The following is a 17,821-nucleotide window of genomic DNA, read 5'->3' as shown; positions in this document are numbered from 1 at the left end:
GTGAGCGGGTGTAGGGCTTCCTGTTCCTTGCCTTTCCTTGATAAGTTTCTGACCTGCCTGGAGGTAGGCCTAACTTGGTCTCTGTCTTGCACCTGCTGACCTGGTGGTAGGGCCTTCTGTTGGAGATCACACTCCCTGGTCTCTTGGGCCTCCGTGACTGCTGACCCTGGTACATAATCAGCTTTTGGGGTTCCTGGGACATATAGTTCGCCAGGGGTTCCGATTGTTTCTGCTGGATGTAAGGAATCCCTGCAGACGCGGACCTGGTGTCCGGTAAATGGTTTTGGGGTGAGCTGGTTAAGCTCCTCTGCCCCCTATGTTGCTTGCTTACTCCACTTGCCTTCGGCCACGCTCGGGGCCCTCTCTAGGCTTCACACGGGCAGTAGGCCTCGCTACTCTTCACCGCTCTTTTGGCGTCGGCACGCCCTAGGCTCACTAACTCGAGCTCCCTGAGTCTGGACTGAACTGACTGAGCTCCACTGCAGGCTAGCTTCTGCATGAGCTCCTCTCAACAGACTGACTGCCTAACTCCACCCTCCAGTATATATATCCCTATCCGGGCTCCCTCTGGTGGTCTGAGGTGGTAGGGTGGAGGTGTGTGAATGCTATGAGGGCCTCTTGTGGAGAAGTCCATCCATGCACCCCTCTGGGATCTGTGGCACCAATGCGCAGCAGGGTGCCACACACACTGTGCACAATATGCCATTTAGAGAATGTACCATTTAGGACAACTCTTTGTTTCCTATCATTTAGCCAATTCCTTACCCATATAGTTCCCCCAAGTCCTTGCTTCTGTAGCTGGAGTATAAGGCTGTTATGTGGTACAGTATCAAATGCCTTTGCAAAGTCCAGATAAATCACATCAGCCGCATTACCAACATCCAGATTTGCACTTACATCCTCATAGACACCCAACATGTTGGTTAGACACGACTTATCCTTCATGAATCCATGCTGGCTGTCAGTTATTACATTATAACTCTGCAATATAACTCTGCAGGTGATCCCTTATGATGCCCTCAAAAACTTTGCACACTACTGATGTCAGACTTACCGAATGGTAGTTACCTGCACAGGTTTTAAAATGTTGGTGTCTTTAATGTATTGAATTAATAGACATGTGCAGGTGTAATAAAATATATATAAAGTAGTTGATTTTTCTTGGCTAGGGTATATAGTAGATGCACTGCTGGTGTGAATCATTCATTGCATGGTTCTCCTGTACAAATATTGTATAAATGTGTCTTATATTATAGAACTAATATTGGAGTATTTTCGCTTATTTTATTAGGAAACATGGGATCAACACCTTTCTCCAGTATTTTCTGTATTCTGTGGCCTTTTGGTTGCACTTTCATATCATTTGAGCCGGCAAGGTAGTGACCCTTCAATCATAATGTGAGTACAGATTTCTGATTTACGATTTCTCTGTACTAATAGGTATAGGTATATATTGTACTTTTTACCAGCTGAAAAGGAAAGCAGTCACTTGATTCTTATTGCCCAAACCATAGGCCGCATTAATCAGAGCCTGGCTGTACTTTAATGATCCAGCTGGAGACCGTATCCGGAGAGGCTACTAGTTGGGCACCGCCCCGGCCTGCTTCTCCCAGCGCTGCTGGAGGTGATTGAGATTTTTTCTAGCTATGGCAGACCTGTCAATCATCTGCAGCATCACTGGGAGAAGCTAGCCCCCTAGTCTCCTCTCCGGATACAGTCCTGGATCTTTAAAGTTTATATTCTCTAGAGTGCCGCCTTGCCCAGCATCACACTTTCAACTGGATGATTCTCCCTGTGCTCTCTGAGCTCTGACATCTCAGCACAGCGGGTGTGATAACATCACTACATTGCACCAGCTGTGCAGAACTTGAGACCACATGTTGCTGTGAGTGGAGCAGCACGGGAACTAGGAGCAAAGTGGGGCCCTGGGCAAAAGTTTAAAGTGGGGCCCTAAATGCTAACATATTGCACCATCACACAAATATTTCGGTTGCATTTACATGAGCTGAGTTCAGGCCATTAAACTAGCGGGATCAACATTGTAGTCATTCAGTGCTTGTTTACCAGCCTCTTTAAACAGGCTGACGAAGAATGATGGGCACTGAACAATCACTAATATATATCGATCTGTCGCAATACAATATATTATTAGCAGCACATACACACACATATATGTATATATATATATACACACTCACACACACAGAGCACCTATATGCATACATGGAGCCCCTACATACAGACACAGAGCACCCACATATACAGAGCACCTACCTACATACAGACACATGCATACATTGATCACATACACACATAGACTGTGATGTTAGCAAAGGTCCTTAAGCAGTCTCAACATTGGAAATGACATTGAAAATTGCAGAGCTATTATCCATATAATTTCTGCTGTAGAGCATATGCTACAATTTTCCAGGTTTTACAAAATAATTTTGCCCTTTTTGAAACCTCTTTAGTGTTCCTACACACTATAATGGCCCCCACTAGCACTCCAAATAGTATGATGGCCTCCGAGATAGCCCTCCGGATAGTATAATGACCTCCACAAAACCCTCCACACAATATAATGGCCCCACACAACCCTCCAGACAGTATAATTGCCCCCATTGCACTCCAAATAGTATCATGGTCCCCACATATCCCTCCAAGTAGCGTGATGCCCCCCACATAGCCCTCCGAATAGTATGATGGCCTCCACATAACCCTAAAAAAGTATGATGGCCCCATAAATAGTCCTCTACATAGTATGATATTACCATAAATAGCCCTCCATATATTATGATGGTCCCATAAATAGCTCTCCACATAGTATGATGACCACATAAATAGATCTCCACAGAGTATGATGGCGATGGCCCCATAAATAGACCTTCACATAGTATGATGCTCCCATAAATAGTCCTCCACACACTATGATGGTCCCATAAATAGTCCTCCACATAGTATGATGGTCCCATAAATAGTCCTCCACATAGTATGATGGTCCCATAAATAGTCCTCCACATAGTATGATGGTCCCATAAATAGCTCTCCACATACTATGATGGTCCCATAAATAGTCCTCCACATAGTATGATGGTCCCATAAATAGTCCTCCACATAGTATGATGGTCCCATAAATAGTCCTCCACATACTATGATGGTCCCATAAATAGTTTTCTACATAGTATGATGGCCCCATAAATAGTTCTCTATATAATACAGTGCTGCTCACCATTATTGGCATCCCTTCATTTTTTTCATAGTTTGTAAAATATCTTCAGAAATAAATGGAAATGAACCAAACTTATATCCTCAGGATTTTTTAATTAGTTATCCAAATAATACAACAATAAAACATTGTTTTTCAACTTCCATGTTTCAATATGAAAGAAGAAACAGAATAAACAGCATGTACAGAAATAAAGGCATCCCTAATTAATGCTTGGTTGCACATCCTTTGGCATTGATGACAGCCTCCAAACGTTTCTTGTAGCCATCTATAAGCTTCTTGCACTTCTCAGCTGGAATTTTCTCCCACTCTTCCTTTGCAGTTTGTTCAAGCTTTTGAATGCTTGCAGGGTTCTTGTTCCCAATGGCAGATTTCAGTTCACCCCAAAGATTTTCAATGGCATTGAGGTCAGGACTCAATGCTGGCCATTTTAAAACAGTGCATTTTTTTCTTTTTCAACCATTCCTGTGTACTTTTGGGTGTGTGCTTTGGGTCATTGTCTTGCTGGAGGACCCTTGTTCTTCGACTCAAACCATGTTTTCTTACACTGGGTATTTCGCTCTAAAATCTCTTGATAATTCTATGATTTCATGATTCCTGTGATACAGACAAGGCCTCCAGTACCAGATGCAGCAAAGCTACCCCACAGCATTATGGATCTTCCATCATGCTTAACTGTTGGTAAGGTGTTCTTTTCTTTATAAGCTTCATTGTGCTGTCTGTCAACAAACTGTTGCTGTACATTGCCAAAAAGCTCTATTTTTGTTTCATCTGTCCACAGAACATTTTCCCAGAAGGTTTGTGGTGTGTCAAGGTACTCTTTGGCAAAGATCCGTCGTTCCTTTTTATGTCTTTTTTTCAGCAATGGTTTCTTCCTTGGCCTTCGCCCATAAAGCTCAGCTTGGTTTGGTGTGCGGCGTATGGTGCTTGTAGAAACCATGACCGCAGACTGTTCCAGGTTGGCCTTCAAGTCATTGGATGTTTGACTTGTTGTTTTATCCACCTTTCGCACCAACCTTCGAAGACATCTCTTGTCAATTTCCCTCTTTCCCCCATGTCCAGGGCGGTTCTAGAAGGTTCCATGCTTGGCAAACTTCTTAATAAGATTGCGCACTGTTGTAACTGGGATACCAAGGTCTTTGGAGATGGCCATGTCTCGCCCAGGGGGAATATATGGGGGAGACTCGGTACCCGGGCCTTTACCTTCTTTGCAGGATATCACGGCGGTCGGCTCCTGGGCCCGTCCTCTGGGTCACTCTTTAAAAGGGGGGTTTTAGTGTTTTTAGTTTGTCTCGTGACGCCACCTGTGGTTTCCGGTAATGGTTACCGGCGCTGCTGAAGACCTCTGGGAGTGATGGGATGGCAGCTGGGATGATTCTGCTCCCCACAGGCGGAGCGGGCCCCCGGGGCAGGGTTGATGGATGGGATGCCGGTGAGAGATGGCCCGGTCGGGTCAGTGGGAATGACGGACACGCACACAGGGGATTCGCTTCAGTACCTTTACTGGTGTAACGGCAGGTATGATCCAAGGTACTTGCTAGGAAGGGTGCACTTCAGGACTCTCCCCAGTGAGTGGGTTTAAGGCCTCCTGAGCCGTGTCTCCCTCTCTCTAAGCTTCTGGCCAGCCTGGAACTTGGCCTGGCTTCTATGTTGCGTTGCTCTCTCACCTGACCGCTTAGTAGTAGGACTTTCCTTTGGCAACCACTATCCCTGGACGCAGGGGCCTTCGTGGTTCCTAGTCCTGTATTTGATGGTAGCTTCAGGATGACCAGGGGTCTGGAAGCCTCCTGGTATGCCGCTTGTCCCTACTGGGTATAGAGAACCCTGTAGGCGCGGACCCGGTGTCCAGATTGTGTCTTGGGGTGAGCCTGTGATGCTCCTCTGCCCCCTTAACTTCTCTCTCCTCTCTCCTTGCCTCAGCTACACTTGGGGCCCTCAATACAGCAGCAGACGTGCTGCTTCTTCACTGGTCTAAGTGCCAGCACACTGTCTGACTGAACTCAGCTGCCTGACTCTACTCTCCATATATATATCCCTAACAGGCTCCCTCTGGTGGTATGAGGTGGAAGGGTGGAGGTGTTTGTTTGTAGTGAGGGCCTCTTGTGGAGAAGTCCGTCCATGCACCCTTTTGGGTCCTGTGGTACCTGTGGTAGCAGGGTGCCACAGCCATATACCCTTTGGAAGTCTTGTGTTTGCCAATAATAGCAGTTCTGATGTCCTCAGACAGCTCCTTTGTCTTCACCATTTTGACAAAGGAACAGGGCCTTCCATGTGGCTTTTTAAAACACTGAAGTCATCATTCATTGGCTAATTCATGTCACATGGGCACCAACCATTAATCACAGGTGAATCTCTTTTGTGATTTACCATAGGCGAGTCAAAATCCATACTAAATGAATAGAAAGGGTGCCAATACCAGAGTCACAGCAAGCTTTAGGTTTTTCTAGTGCTCTATACAAAAAAAAATGTTTCATTTGATTCATTTTTTTCAGGAGATATTCCACATTATGTAGGGCTCACTATGTTCCATGGTATATGGATTATTTAGTGTGTGTCCCAATATAGATGTGCATTGTTATGGAATTTACATATTTATTCAGCACATTATTTGCTGTATAGCCTGTTATCTATTGCTTGCCAGTGTCCATGTATTAGATTTATTTCATAGTTTCATAGCTATAAGGTTGGAAGTAGACTTAAGTCAATTGAGTACAAGCTATAAACTAACATGTTGATCCAGAGGAAGGCAAAAAAACCCATGTGAAAGACACTAATAGCTTCATATTCCTTCCCGACTCCATACGGCAATCAGGCTAGTTCCCTGGATCAACGCTCCATCACGGAATCTAGTATATATAACCTGTAATATTGTATTTATCAAGAAAGGCATCAAGGTCCTTCTAGAATTTTAGTAGTGAATCAACCATTACAACATTATTTAGCAGAGAGTTCCATAGTCTCACTGCTCTTACAGGAAATAATCTGCATCTGTGATAATGATTAAACTTTCTTTCCTCTAGATGTAGAGGATGCCCCCTTGCCCCTATTGCAGGCCTAAGTGTAAAAAGATCATTAGGAAGATCTCTGTACTGTCCCCTCATATATTTTTACATTGTAATAAGATCGCCCCTAAGCCTCAGTTTTTCCAAACATAATAACCCCAAGTTTAATAATCTATCTTGTTATTGCAGTTGTAAGATGGCCGCCGGTCAGGTCCTTGAGGCGAGATATGTATCACCCAGGTTGGTAGCTTCAGTGATGTAAAGCCGGAAAAGCATGCTCCAGCACACATAGTGCTGAGAGGGTTAGTAAGGTGTATCAGGGCCGGTTTTTACGAGCAGTCATAAGAATTGGGAGGGATTGGCTGCTCACATATCCCCACCCCAGGGTGTGTATATAAAATGGAGACCGAGTGTCTCATTTGTGGTCTGTGTCTGGAGATGTGTGGATCTCCAGAGTGTTGGTCTGTGCTAAGGACCTAAGGACTGAACACTAACCTGAGCGGGCAAACCCGCAACGTTGTATGGACATTTTACTTTGTGTTTCCACCTTGTGCCAGACAAGGCTGTGTTTTTGTTTATCTTCCTGAGCGGTTTATGCTGTTTAATAAACCAGCCTGGATTTTACTGAAAATGCTTCTATGCCTACCTCAACCGCAGCCGGGTGAGTACCAAACCCTACATTTGGTGCTAGAAGCATGGGCACGAATCCCAAGGGGCAGTGTGACTGCTACAGAAAACCGTCTATGTCCTGGGTGAAGGCCGCCAGCCAGCAAGGGATGTCCGGCAGCATGGAGAAGCTGATAAAGCAACTGGTGCAGGCTGACCTCCAGCAGCATCAACAGCAGCAGCAGTGGCAATAGCAGCAGCAGGCGCAGCAGCACCAGTGGCAACAGCAGCAGCAGATGCATCAACTGCAACACAAGCAAAGATGGAGCTCCTGGCTGAGGTGATCCGTGGCAGGGCAACCGCCCCACCCCCAACTCCAAGTGATGACTCTCATGTAAGGAAAATGGTAAGAAGAGCATACAAAAGATGACCCCGGGTGATTACGTTGAGGCGTTCCTAACGGTCTTTGAGAGGGTGGCAGAGTGGGAGAAATTGCCTCCGGAGCAGTGGGCTGAGGTTTTGGCACAATATTTAACAGCCGCAGAAAGCCTATTATGACTTGGCCTTTCAGGATGCAAAAAAGTACGCCAAATTAAAAACGGAAATCTAGGCATGCTTAGGAGTGACTCTGACTGTCAGGGTGCAATGGGTGCACCACTGGGCCTATTGCAGTGATAAGCCTCCTCAGTTCCAAATGTTCGACCTCCTACACCTGGTCCAAAAGTGGTTGCAAGCTGAATCTTCCTCTCCAGCGCAGATGGTGGAGAGGGTCGTCATGGACAGGTTCATACATTCCCTGCCGAGGTCGATGCAAGCCTGGGTGGCCCAGGGAGATCCCTGTAATGCCGAAGATCTGGTGGGGTTGGTGGAAAGGTACCAGGCGGTAGAGAGTTCCTTGGGGAAGCCAGGTGTCATAGCGTCTCCATACTTGGGTTCTCAAAAGGTGGCGGAAACCCAAAAGAGGGGAACTAGAGCCACATCTGGGGGGCGTCCTGGAGCCCAGGAGGGGTCTGAGTTGCTGCCAAAGGTCCCACCCCAATAGCATAGTATGTTGGAGATGTCACACCCCAGGTCACATAGCCGCCCGTTGCCCCATGACTAAACGAGCCAATGGACTGCAGCACAGGACGGCGCTGCTCATACTTTGCATATCCTGCCTGCAGTGCTGTCCCTCAACCAGGCGAGGAACCGCAGGCATGCCTTGTGTCAGTGAATGGAGTGTAAGCGACTGCTCTGTTAGACTCGAGGAGTTTGATAACCCTAGTAAGGGCCACAATTTCTCATCGGCTTGTTCCGGGGAAAAAAGACTGCGTCCGTTGTATCCATGGGGATGCTAAGGACTACCCTGTGGCCCGAGTGGTCATAGACACAAAATATGGCGCTGAGTCCCATGAGGGCATAGTCAAGGACCTGTTGCACCCTGTTATAATAGGGGGGGGACTTTGCCTTGTTCTGGGACTTGTGGGAGAATGGGAGGAAGCCAGGTTGTCCGGACAACAACCAGGTCGCTCCTAAAGAAACCTCAACGCAGGCAGCCGCCGCCGGGTTTCCTTTTTGTGTGCTTATTGGGGATGATGATGAGGCAGCATCCCCGGAGGCTAACATCCCTGAGCTGGAGGTGTCCGGGGAAAACGTTGAAACCGCCCGCCCAGCTCAGAGACTTGACTCTAAAAGGGGCGTTTGATAATGTCACTGTCCTGAATTGTGCTGCTCAAAAGTCGGGGGCTGACACCCGATATCCGCACTTTGCTCTAAATGGGGAATTACTATATTGGGTCACCAAGCTCGGAGGGGAGGTGATCGAGTAGTTACTAGTGCCATGGCCGTACAGACACAGGGTGTTAGATATGGCCAATAAACATGTGTTGGGTAGTCATCTGGGGGTAGAGAAAACCCAGGAAAGGATCCTCCAGAGGTTCTATTGGCCTGGTTGTCACCGAGTAATTGTAAATTTTTGTAGGTCATGTCCCACCTTCCAATGACCTCCCCAGTGGCCCACTTCCGTAACCCCTTAGTGCTGTTGCCAATCATTGAGGTACCATTTGATTGCATAGCCACGGATCTAGTGGGGCCCCTGGTCAAGTCCGCCAGATGACATCAGTATATCCTGGTGGTACTGGACTATGCTACACAGTATCCGGAAGCCATGTCACCACGTAACTCCTCTGCCAAATGTATAGCCCAGGAGTTGGTCCACATCTTCTCTAGAATGGGTTTGCCTAAGGAGATCCTAATGGACTAAGGGACCCCATTTATGTCAAGGGTAATGAAGGAGTTAGGCAAAACCATGCAAATAACACAACTCAGGACATTAGAGGTGAAGTGCATGCTGAATCTGGGGGTCATCAAAGAGTCCAAGAGTGGCTGGTCCAGTCCCATAGTCTTAGTGCCAAAAGCAGATGGAGAATGGCAGTTCTGCAATGACTACAGGAAACTGAATGACGTCTCTAAGTTTGATTCGTACCCAATGCCCAGGGTAGATGAATTAATTGAAAAGCTAGGGCCGGCCAGATACATTACCCCCCTCGACCTCACAAAAGGGTATTGGCAGATTCCTATGTCCCAAGAGGCCAAGGAGAACGCCTTTTGAAAGCCAGATGGGTGTTTCCAATACACCAGGATGCCATTTGGGTTGAAAGGAGCACCAGCTACCTTTCAGAGAGTCATGGACCGGATCCTAGCTCCCCACAGGAAGTATGCAGCGGCCTACCTGGATGATATCGTGATCTACAGCCAGGATTGGGGTAGCCATCTGAGCAAAGTCCAGGTGATATTCGATGCTCTACGGATGGCATGGTCTTCCATCAACCCAAAGAAATGTGCCAAGGGCATGGAGGAGGCCAGATATTTGGGCTATGTCGTAGGTAGAGGCATGATAAAGCCCCCAAATAAATAAAATTGACGCGATCCGGGGTTGGCCACAACCTCTTTCAAAAAAGCAGGTCAGAGCGTTCCTGAGCTACTACCGCCGGTTCATCCCCAACTTCGCCATATCAGCCACCCCTTTGACAGACCTCCTTAAGAAGACAAAATCGGCTATGGCTAAGTGGTCTCCAGAACCTGAGATGGCCTAAAAGGAACTCAAGCAAGCCCTGTGTAAACAGCCGGAGTTGGTGGCACCAAATTTCTCAAAGGAGTTTGTGGTCCATCAGATGTCAGGCTGGGTGCTGTCCTATCACAAGAGATTAACAGGGAAGATCACCCTATAATGTATTTAAGCCGGAAGCTGACATCTTGTGAGAGAAATTACTCCATAGTGGTGAGGGAATGTTTGGCAGTCAGGTGGGCGCTGGACACCCTAAGATACTACCTCTTAGGCAGGAAGTTCAGGCTGGTGTCAGACCATGCCCCACTGAGGTGGATGAGCGAGAAGAAAGGGAACAATGCTCGAGTGACCAGGTGGTTCCTAATTCTTCAGGAGTTCAGCTTCCATGTAGAGCATAGGCATGGGAAACTGCATGGCAATGCTGTTGCATTGTCGAGGGTCCACTGTTTGTTAGCGAAAGGTGCCAGGGTGGGGTATGTAAGATGGCCGCCGGTCAGGTCCTTGAGGGGAGATATGTATCACCCAGGTTGTTAGCTTCGGTGGTGTAAAACCGGAAAAGCATGCTCCAGCACACACAGTGCTGAGAGGGTTAATAGGGCGTACCTGGGCCGGTTTTTACAAGCAGTCATAAGAGTTGGGAGGGATTGGCTGCTCACATATCCCCACCCCAGGGCGTGTATATAAAATGGAGACCGAGTGTCTCATTTGTGGTCTGTGTCTGGAGATGTGTGGATCTCCAGAGTGTTGGTCTGTGCTAAGGACCTAAGGACTGAACACTAACCTCAGGGGGCGAACCCGCAGCGTTGTATGGACATTTTACTTTGTGTTTCAACTTTGTGCTGGACAATGCTGTGTTTTTGTTTTGCTTCCTGAGCGGTTTATGCTGTTTCATAAACCAGCCTGGATTTCACTGTGCCTCCCTCAACCGCAGCCGAGTGAGTACCAAACCCTACACAGTCCACCCATTCCTTAATAACCTTGATTGCTCTTCTATGCACCCTCTCTAGTTCAGCTATATCCTTCTTATATACCGGTGACCAAAATTGTACACATTATTCTAAGTGTGGCCGCACGAGTGACTTATATAGAAGCAAAACTGTTCTGGTCATGAACATCTATACCTTTTTTAATGCATCCCATTATTTTATTTGCCTTGGCAGCAGCTGCCTGACACTGATGACTAAAGTAGAGTTTACCGTCTAAACATACACCCAAGTATTTTTCAGTGACTCTTTTACCCTGTGTTTTACAAGTTAATACAGGGGGATCTTTGCCTCTCACATCAAGGATTTTGGATTCTGGTTTTGAATAATTTTCCATCATGTTTTCCTGATATGTGTCTTTTAGTCTGACTTCTCTGTACTAATATGTATTTATTGTATCTATTTATTATAAACTTTATTCACTTACTTGATATATAATTAGTTGCCCCATTTGTTCTTTTCTCCTTCATTGAGTTTATTACTCATACTAGCAGCCAAAACAAATACGTTTCGTAAGCTAGAACAGTGTGCTCTACATAATAAAAACTAACTCAAATTACCCATGTCTATTTACTTTCAGCCTTTTTACACGATAAACAACAAAGTTGTCATAATTAATAAATTAGTAAATGGCATTACGGAAAACAAAAATAAAATTTAGAAGATTACAGAGGTGTTCGCCAATTCAAAAAGTGAATTGCCCAGGGCAGATCGCGTGGAAATCTCTCTTTATGCTGCCCCTCTGGCCTACTGAAGTAGACACTGGCGGTCTTTTCAGCCACCGCAGGCTAAATTCTCTATCTCGACGTTAAAGTACCTTTTGGTACACAACGTTCCGAGTAAATATTTTTTCACAATTTTCACTTGTTCAAGTGTTTGTCCTTGAGACTTATTAATTGTCATTGCAAAAGCCAGTTTTACTTGAAATTGTCGTCTCTTCAATTTAAATGGTAGTTCTGTTTCTGATGGACATAAATCAATTCTTGGTATAAATACATTATCACCTTCAGCTGATCCTGTTAAAATTTCTGCCCCAAGAACATTTCTATTCAGTAATGTTACAACTAATCGTGTACCATTGCAGAGTCCTCGTTTTGTATTCAAATTTCTCAACAACATAATAATGCTGCCCGCCTTAAGTCTAAGGCGATGACTTGGCATGCCTGATGGGGTTAAGCTATTTTAAAATTCAATAGGAAAATGTTCATGTACAACAACAGAGTCATCGTTCATATAGGTGTGTCAATCACCTTCTAATCTGTTAATCACCTCATCATTCAATCTATCAACGTCGTCATTCTTTGGGCATAATATTGCCCTTTTGGACATTGACTTGGCAAGATCTACAGTGATGGTTGTGCCAAATGTTGCCATTACAATCAGGGGCGGACACAGACAGTAGTGGGCCCCTGTGCAAGAAATTTTTGCCCCCCCCCCGCCCTTCATAGGGCAACAAAGTTATGTAAACATAACCCCCCCATGTGCATCTCTCACCCCCCCATGTGCAGCTCTCATCCCCCCTGTGCATCTCATCCCCCCCGTGCATCTCATCCCCCCCGTGCATCTCATCCCCCCGTGCATCTCATCCCTCTGTGCATCTCTCATCCCCCCCATGTGCATCTCATCCCCCCTGTGCATCTCTCATCCCCCCGTGCATCACTGATTCCCCCCACTCCTAGTTAATTAATTGTATTTAAAAAAATTAAAACTTGTTATACTTACCCTCATGCAATCCCTGCAGAATCCTGGCGCTTGTCCACGTTGCTGCCACCAGGTTCTCCTGACTTCCGGCCATGTGACTGCGCCGTCACATGACCGGAAGTCAGGGGAATCATGAAGGCGCTGCCACATCAGCAGCTGCCCTGCTACACAGAGGAAAGCAGCACTGAGATGTCCCGGCGCTTAGCACTCAGCATGGGGCCCAGGGCCGGCTCCAGGTTTTTGTGGGCCCCGGGCGAAAGAGTCTCAGTCGGCCCCTTTAACACATACCACGATTCATGATGCACAGATACCGAAGAGAAATATATATATAGTACAATGCAAAGATTTCACTTCTTACATTACATGAGTGATATCTATTGTAAATTCCATAATAGCTCAGAAACCAGCGAATCGCTCCACACAGTATACTAGCCCCCATAAAATGCTCCATACAGGAGACTGGCCCCCATAAAATGCTCCATACAGAATACTGGCCCCCATAAAATGCTCCATACAGGATACTGGTCCCCATATAATGCTCCATACAGAATACTGGCTCCCATATAACGCTCCATACAGGATACTGGCCCCCATATAATGCTCCATACAGAATAGTGGCCCCTATATAACGCTCCATACAGGATACTGGCCCCCATATAATGCTCCATACAGAATACTGGCCCCCATAAAATTCTCCATACAGAATACTGGCCCCCATATAATGCTCCATACGGAATACTGGCCCCCATATAACACTCCATACAGGATACTGGCCCCCCTATTAAAGCTCCTTACGGAATACTGACCCCCATATTACGCTCCATACAGGATACTGGCCCCCATATAATGCTCCATACGGAATACTGGCCCCCATATAACACTCCCTACAGGATACTGCCCCCCCTATTAAAGCTCCATACGGAATACTGGCCCCCATATAACACTCCATACAGGATACTGGCCCCCCTATTAATGCTCCATACGGAATACTGGCCCCCATATAACGCTCCATACAGGATACTGGCCCCCATATAACGCTTCATGCAGGCTGTTCCCCACACATAATGCCACATGCAGGCTGTTGCCCCCACATAATGCCCCATGCAGGCTGTTCCCCCCACATAATGCCCCATGCAGGCTGTCCCCCCCCATATAGGATGTCACCCCCCCTTATAATGCCCCATGCAGGATGACACACACCCCCCCTTCCTTATAATGCCCCATGCAGGATGTCACACACCCCCCCTCCCTTATAATGCCCCATGCAGGATGTCACACACCCCCACCTCACCCCCCTCCCTTATACTGCCACAGGCCTCCATACAATAAAAAAAAATCAAATGCTCACCTCACGTCTCTCCTGCTGCCGCTGCTCCGGACTCTGCGCTCTGTGCTGTGACTCCTCAGGAGAGAGCGTGGTGTAAAGACGTCACTGCGCGCTCTGACCTGAGACGTCACAGTGCAGCAGTCTCGGAGGATGCAGGAGCTGCGGAGGAGGCACGGGGAGTGGTAAGTATTGTGCCGGGTGCCGGGGCCCTAAGCAAGCGGGGGGGAGCGGGCGCTGACACCGCTCTCCTCCGCTCATGGGTCCCATAGCGTGCGGGGTGCCCGACGGTGAGGGCCCCTGCCTGCTTAGGGCCCCGGCATTTGCCCGGGTGCGCCGGGTGCTGTGGCCGGCCCTGTGGGGGTCCCATTAGGAGACGCACAAGAGGGGGGCCCCAACTGGGCTCCGAGGGGGCCCCGACCGGCCGGGCCCCATACTGGAGTCAGGACAGTCATGCCCTAATGACGGCCCTGCTGGAGGCTGGAGGGGCCCCCTCTCCCTCGGGGCCCCCGTTCAATGAACGGGCTGCACGGGCGGTAGGTCCGCCCCTGATTACAATATCTTCAGTCGATATTAAATCTGATGGTATTTGAATCACATCTTCCCCCAGCCCATTTTCGTTTTGAGGTAGACCGTCACCAAGTTTTAGCAACCTTTCACTATAAGTAGGATCTACAGATCTTATGTTATAAATTAATCGTAATGTCTGGAAATGCTTCCATACGTCTCAAAACTTTATCGTTCCTTGTACAATTGCAACTTCCATTGCACTTGGAATAATAGGCAAGCGTTGCCTGAAATCACCTCAAAGGATCACTACTTTTCCAACAAATGGAGTTATTCTTTGCATTAAATCTTTAAACAATCGATTTATAGTTTCTAAACCATGATTAGAAACCATCGAACATTCATCTAGTATTATCAAGTTTTCCCTTATTAAGAGTCTTCCTGCATCTGTATCAGCAGTAACTCGTAAACGGAACGGAAAGCGTAAATTTCATTTAATGGAACTGGTAGTTTAAATAAGGAATGGCATGTTCGACCGCCAACTAAAAGATTGGTAGCAACTCCAGTTGAAAATGATAGTAGAACAATTCCATCCATTCCTCTGACATAATGGTGAAATTACTATAGAGGTTCGTTTTTCCACTACCTCCTGGTCTGTCAATAAAATAGCATTTTACTCGGTTGTCACTGTCATTAATAGCGTTAACTACTGTGTCATACGCAAATTTTTGCTTCTCATTTAGGGTCGAGATCAACTTTCAAAATCTTCATCAATTACTTCAGCGGGTTCATAACTCTGTGCGGAAGGAATAGGAAGAAAAAAATCCTTATAACTCGTTCCGTGAATAATAAGAATGTCTTGCACATCTTTCATTGCATATTGCAACGACATTATTGAGCTCTCCTATGTATGCGGTGACAATAATCTTCCGTCAAATGAACTTTAAAATTATCCCACAATTTCCGCGAATCTGATGGAGAACCAAAAACGCATATATACGTAAAAACGTCTCTGATTTGTCTTGGCATATTCATTACGGCAGCATCTTCTAAAGTTGCAGCCCAGATAGAATCATTGAGTAGCAAGCCGCATTCTCTGGCAGCATCTCTAAATGTATCATAGGTAGTGTTGAGCGAGTATGTTCTATTAACCGTTTCGCCGAGTATGCTCGGGCCGAGCTCCGAGTATTTACAGCTGCTCAGTGATAAGGTTAAATCGCTCCCGTGTGCATGATTTGCAACTGTTTGACAGCTTTATTACATGTGAGGAATGTCTATTTCTTACACATTCCTCACATCTCACAAAACTGCTGAGTTAACTTACCGCCATTCAATTTTGGATTAAATGCATCTCTGTCTGAAAGCAGGTAGCTGTAGTATTTTAACATGGACACTCTCGTGTTTGTGTTTTCACCATCAGGTCCTCGTTGACGTATTTCTGTGTGCCAACCCATTTCTGCAGGTAGGAAGAATAATAGATACACCATTGCGTCAAGGTTTGGGTCAAGAATATTGACGCGTTTTGTTTTAAAGGTTGCAACGGTGCTACTGTCTGACCTTAAATGAACTAAAATATCTCTCCCAAAAGGAGGTTCTCCAGCAATATTTTCAAAGACAACTGCCACCTCACTTACTCTTGGCTTGTTGTGATCAAGCACTAGTGACAAGTGATCGAGCACTAAAATGCTCAGGTGCTCGAAGCTCGGGCCGAGCTCACCGTGATACTCGGATGCTCGACCCGAGCAACGAGCCCAATGTTAGTCTATGGGAGACCCGAGCATTTTTGCGGCGGCACCCCCGGCAGTCTGTAGAAAGCCTAAAAAGTGCCCAAAACTATAGTGACAGTGCTCAAATGACATGGGGACAGCATGGGGATCGCCCCAGGAAGCATTTCTGACCCCTAGGTCACTGCTGACAACAACGTGGTCAGAGGTATTAAGCCACTTTTACGGGCTCACAATAAAACATACAAAAACGAAACTGAAACAGTTTTCCTGTGAAATATGCTAAGGAACATCTTTTCCAGGGTAAATACTTGTGTATAAGGTAAAATAAATAACCAAAAACAAAAATACTCCTCCACACCTTGGGCTATGTTCACAAGTAGCATTTTTTATGCGTTTTTGCACTTTGTATTGCTTTCAACCGTGACAAATGCATTCACCGGGAAATGTCATTTTAACATTTTACAACCTTATCTGGCCATGTGCTGTGTGACACATGCATACAGTGCTGAAAAGACATGGGAAGAGCATGGGGAAGACGCCTGGAAGCATCTCTGACACCCAGGTCACTGCCTAAAAGTGTGCCCATGCAAAGTGATTCTTGCCGCATTAGAAGATGGAGACTTGCAAGTATCCCCGTGCAAGTCCTTGTCCCAGGGCAGTGTTCAATTGTACATCCCCCATTCCTTGCAATGCAAGCGCAAGTATGCAGCCTGCCACCCACCCTCCCGCAGGCTGCAATACCATACTGCTTGCTTGCACTTGAAATTGGGCCTTTTAGGCATGTGGAGGCGGAATCTGGCCACCACGTCATGGCTGCATCGGTGGCCTGATATCCATACTCAGTCCCCAGCCGCCCGGCGGACGGGTGTCCACGCTTGGTCCCCAGTGCCCACGGGGCGGCCGGGTGTCCATACTCGGTCCCCAGCCGCACCGCGGCCGGGTGCCCACACACGGTCCCCAGCCGCCCCCACGGGGCGGCCGGGTGTCAATAAACGGTCCCCAGCCGCCTCTATTTGTCCCGGTGCGCCTTATACACAAGCGCGCATACCAAAACATTACCTGTGCCCTCCCCAGTGCCTTTAGTGGGAAGGACAGCCTAACCACAAACACGTGGACAAGTAAATGTGCCAGCGATGGTCCATCTTACTGACGCCTTCACACTGGGTTAATATTGTTGAAGCTGGGACACAGTTGGACACTGGGATGCAACATGTCCTCCAGACATAGAGGATTGCGGGTCCTGGGTCAATCAGCCTTCAACACCAAGATCAGAAGGTAGACAGCAGCAGTGGTCGGTCTCCTACACAATGAGTAAATTATTCATGATCATGAGGCCATCTATCTCCTTAGCTTTCTGTTCCTTGGAATGCAAACGCATGTATGTAGTAGTGGCTAGGCCTGAGGTGGTCAACGTTTTGGCGCATATCCTACTTCCTCCGAGGATTGCTGGATGTTTTCCTGCTACTATCCCAGTTCTATGACTCCCGTTAAAGCAAAGCTTCAGGTGATGAATGATGGTTGAGGTGGTGGCAAAGGAGAAAGAGCAGGAGGAACAGGGACCATTTACAACAATATCAGGCCAGTCAACCACACATGTCTTGTAGGATATGTTTCTGTACCAAAAGGAGTAGTTCGGCTACACAGTTATAGGGCATACAGTGAGTGCAATGCCTACCAAAAATTTTGAGGCACTCCAATG

General features: G+C 46.9%; 1 protein-coding gene across 1 annotated transcript in view; it reads left to right on the top strand.

Moving 5' to 3' along the window:
- The window catches only part of LOC141257813 (pecanex-like protein 2), a 1,433,759-nt gene that overhangs the window by 579,262 nt on the left and 836,676 nt on the right, over nt 1–17,821 (top strand). Inside the window, exon 15 of the mRNA XM_073672817.1 lies at nt 1,292–1,398. Within this exon, the coding sequence (XP_073528918.1) occupies nt 1,292–1,398 (107 nt within the window). The remainder of the gene's footprint in view (nt 1–1,291; nt 1,399–17,821) is intronic.

The sequence above is a fragment of the Phyllobates terribilis genome, unplaced genomic scaffold (genome assembly GCF_046119375.1).
Source record: "Phyllobates terribilis strain yellow unplaced genomic scaffold, ASM4611937v1 Scaffold_3__8_contigs__length_932513732, whole genome shotgun sequence".
Lineage (NCBI taxonomy): Eukaryota > Metazoa > Chordata > Amphibia > Anura > Dendrobatidae > Phyllobates > Phyllobates terribilis.
The sequence above is the reverse complement of the archived record's forward strand: the minus strand, read 5'-3'. Positions and strand labels throughout refer to the sequence as shown.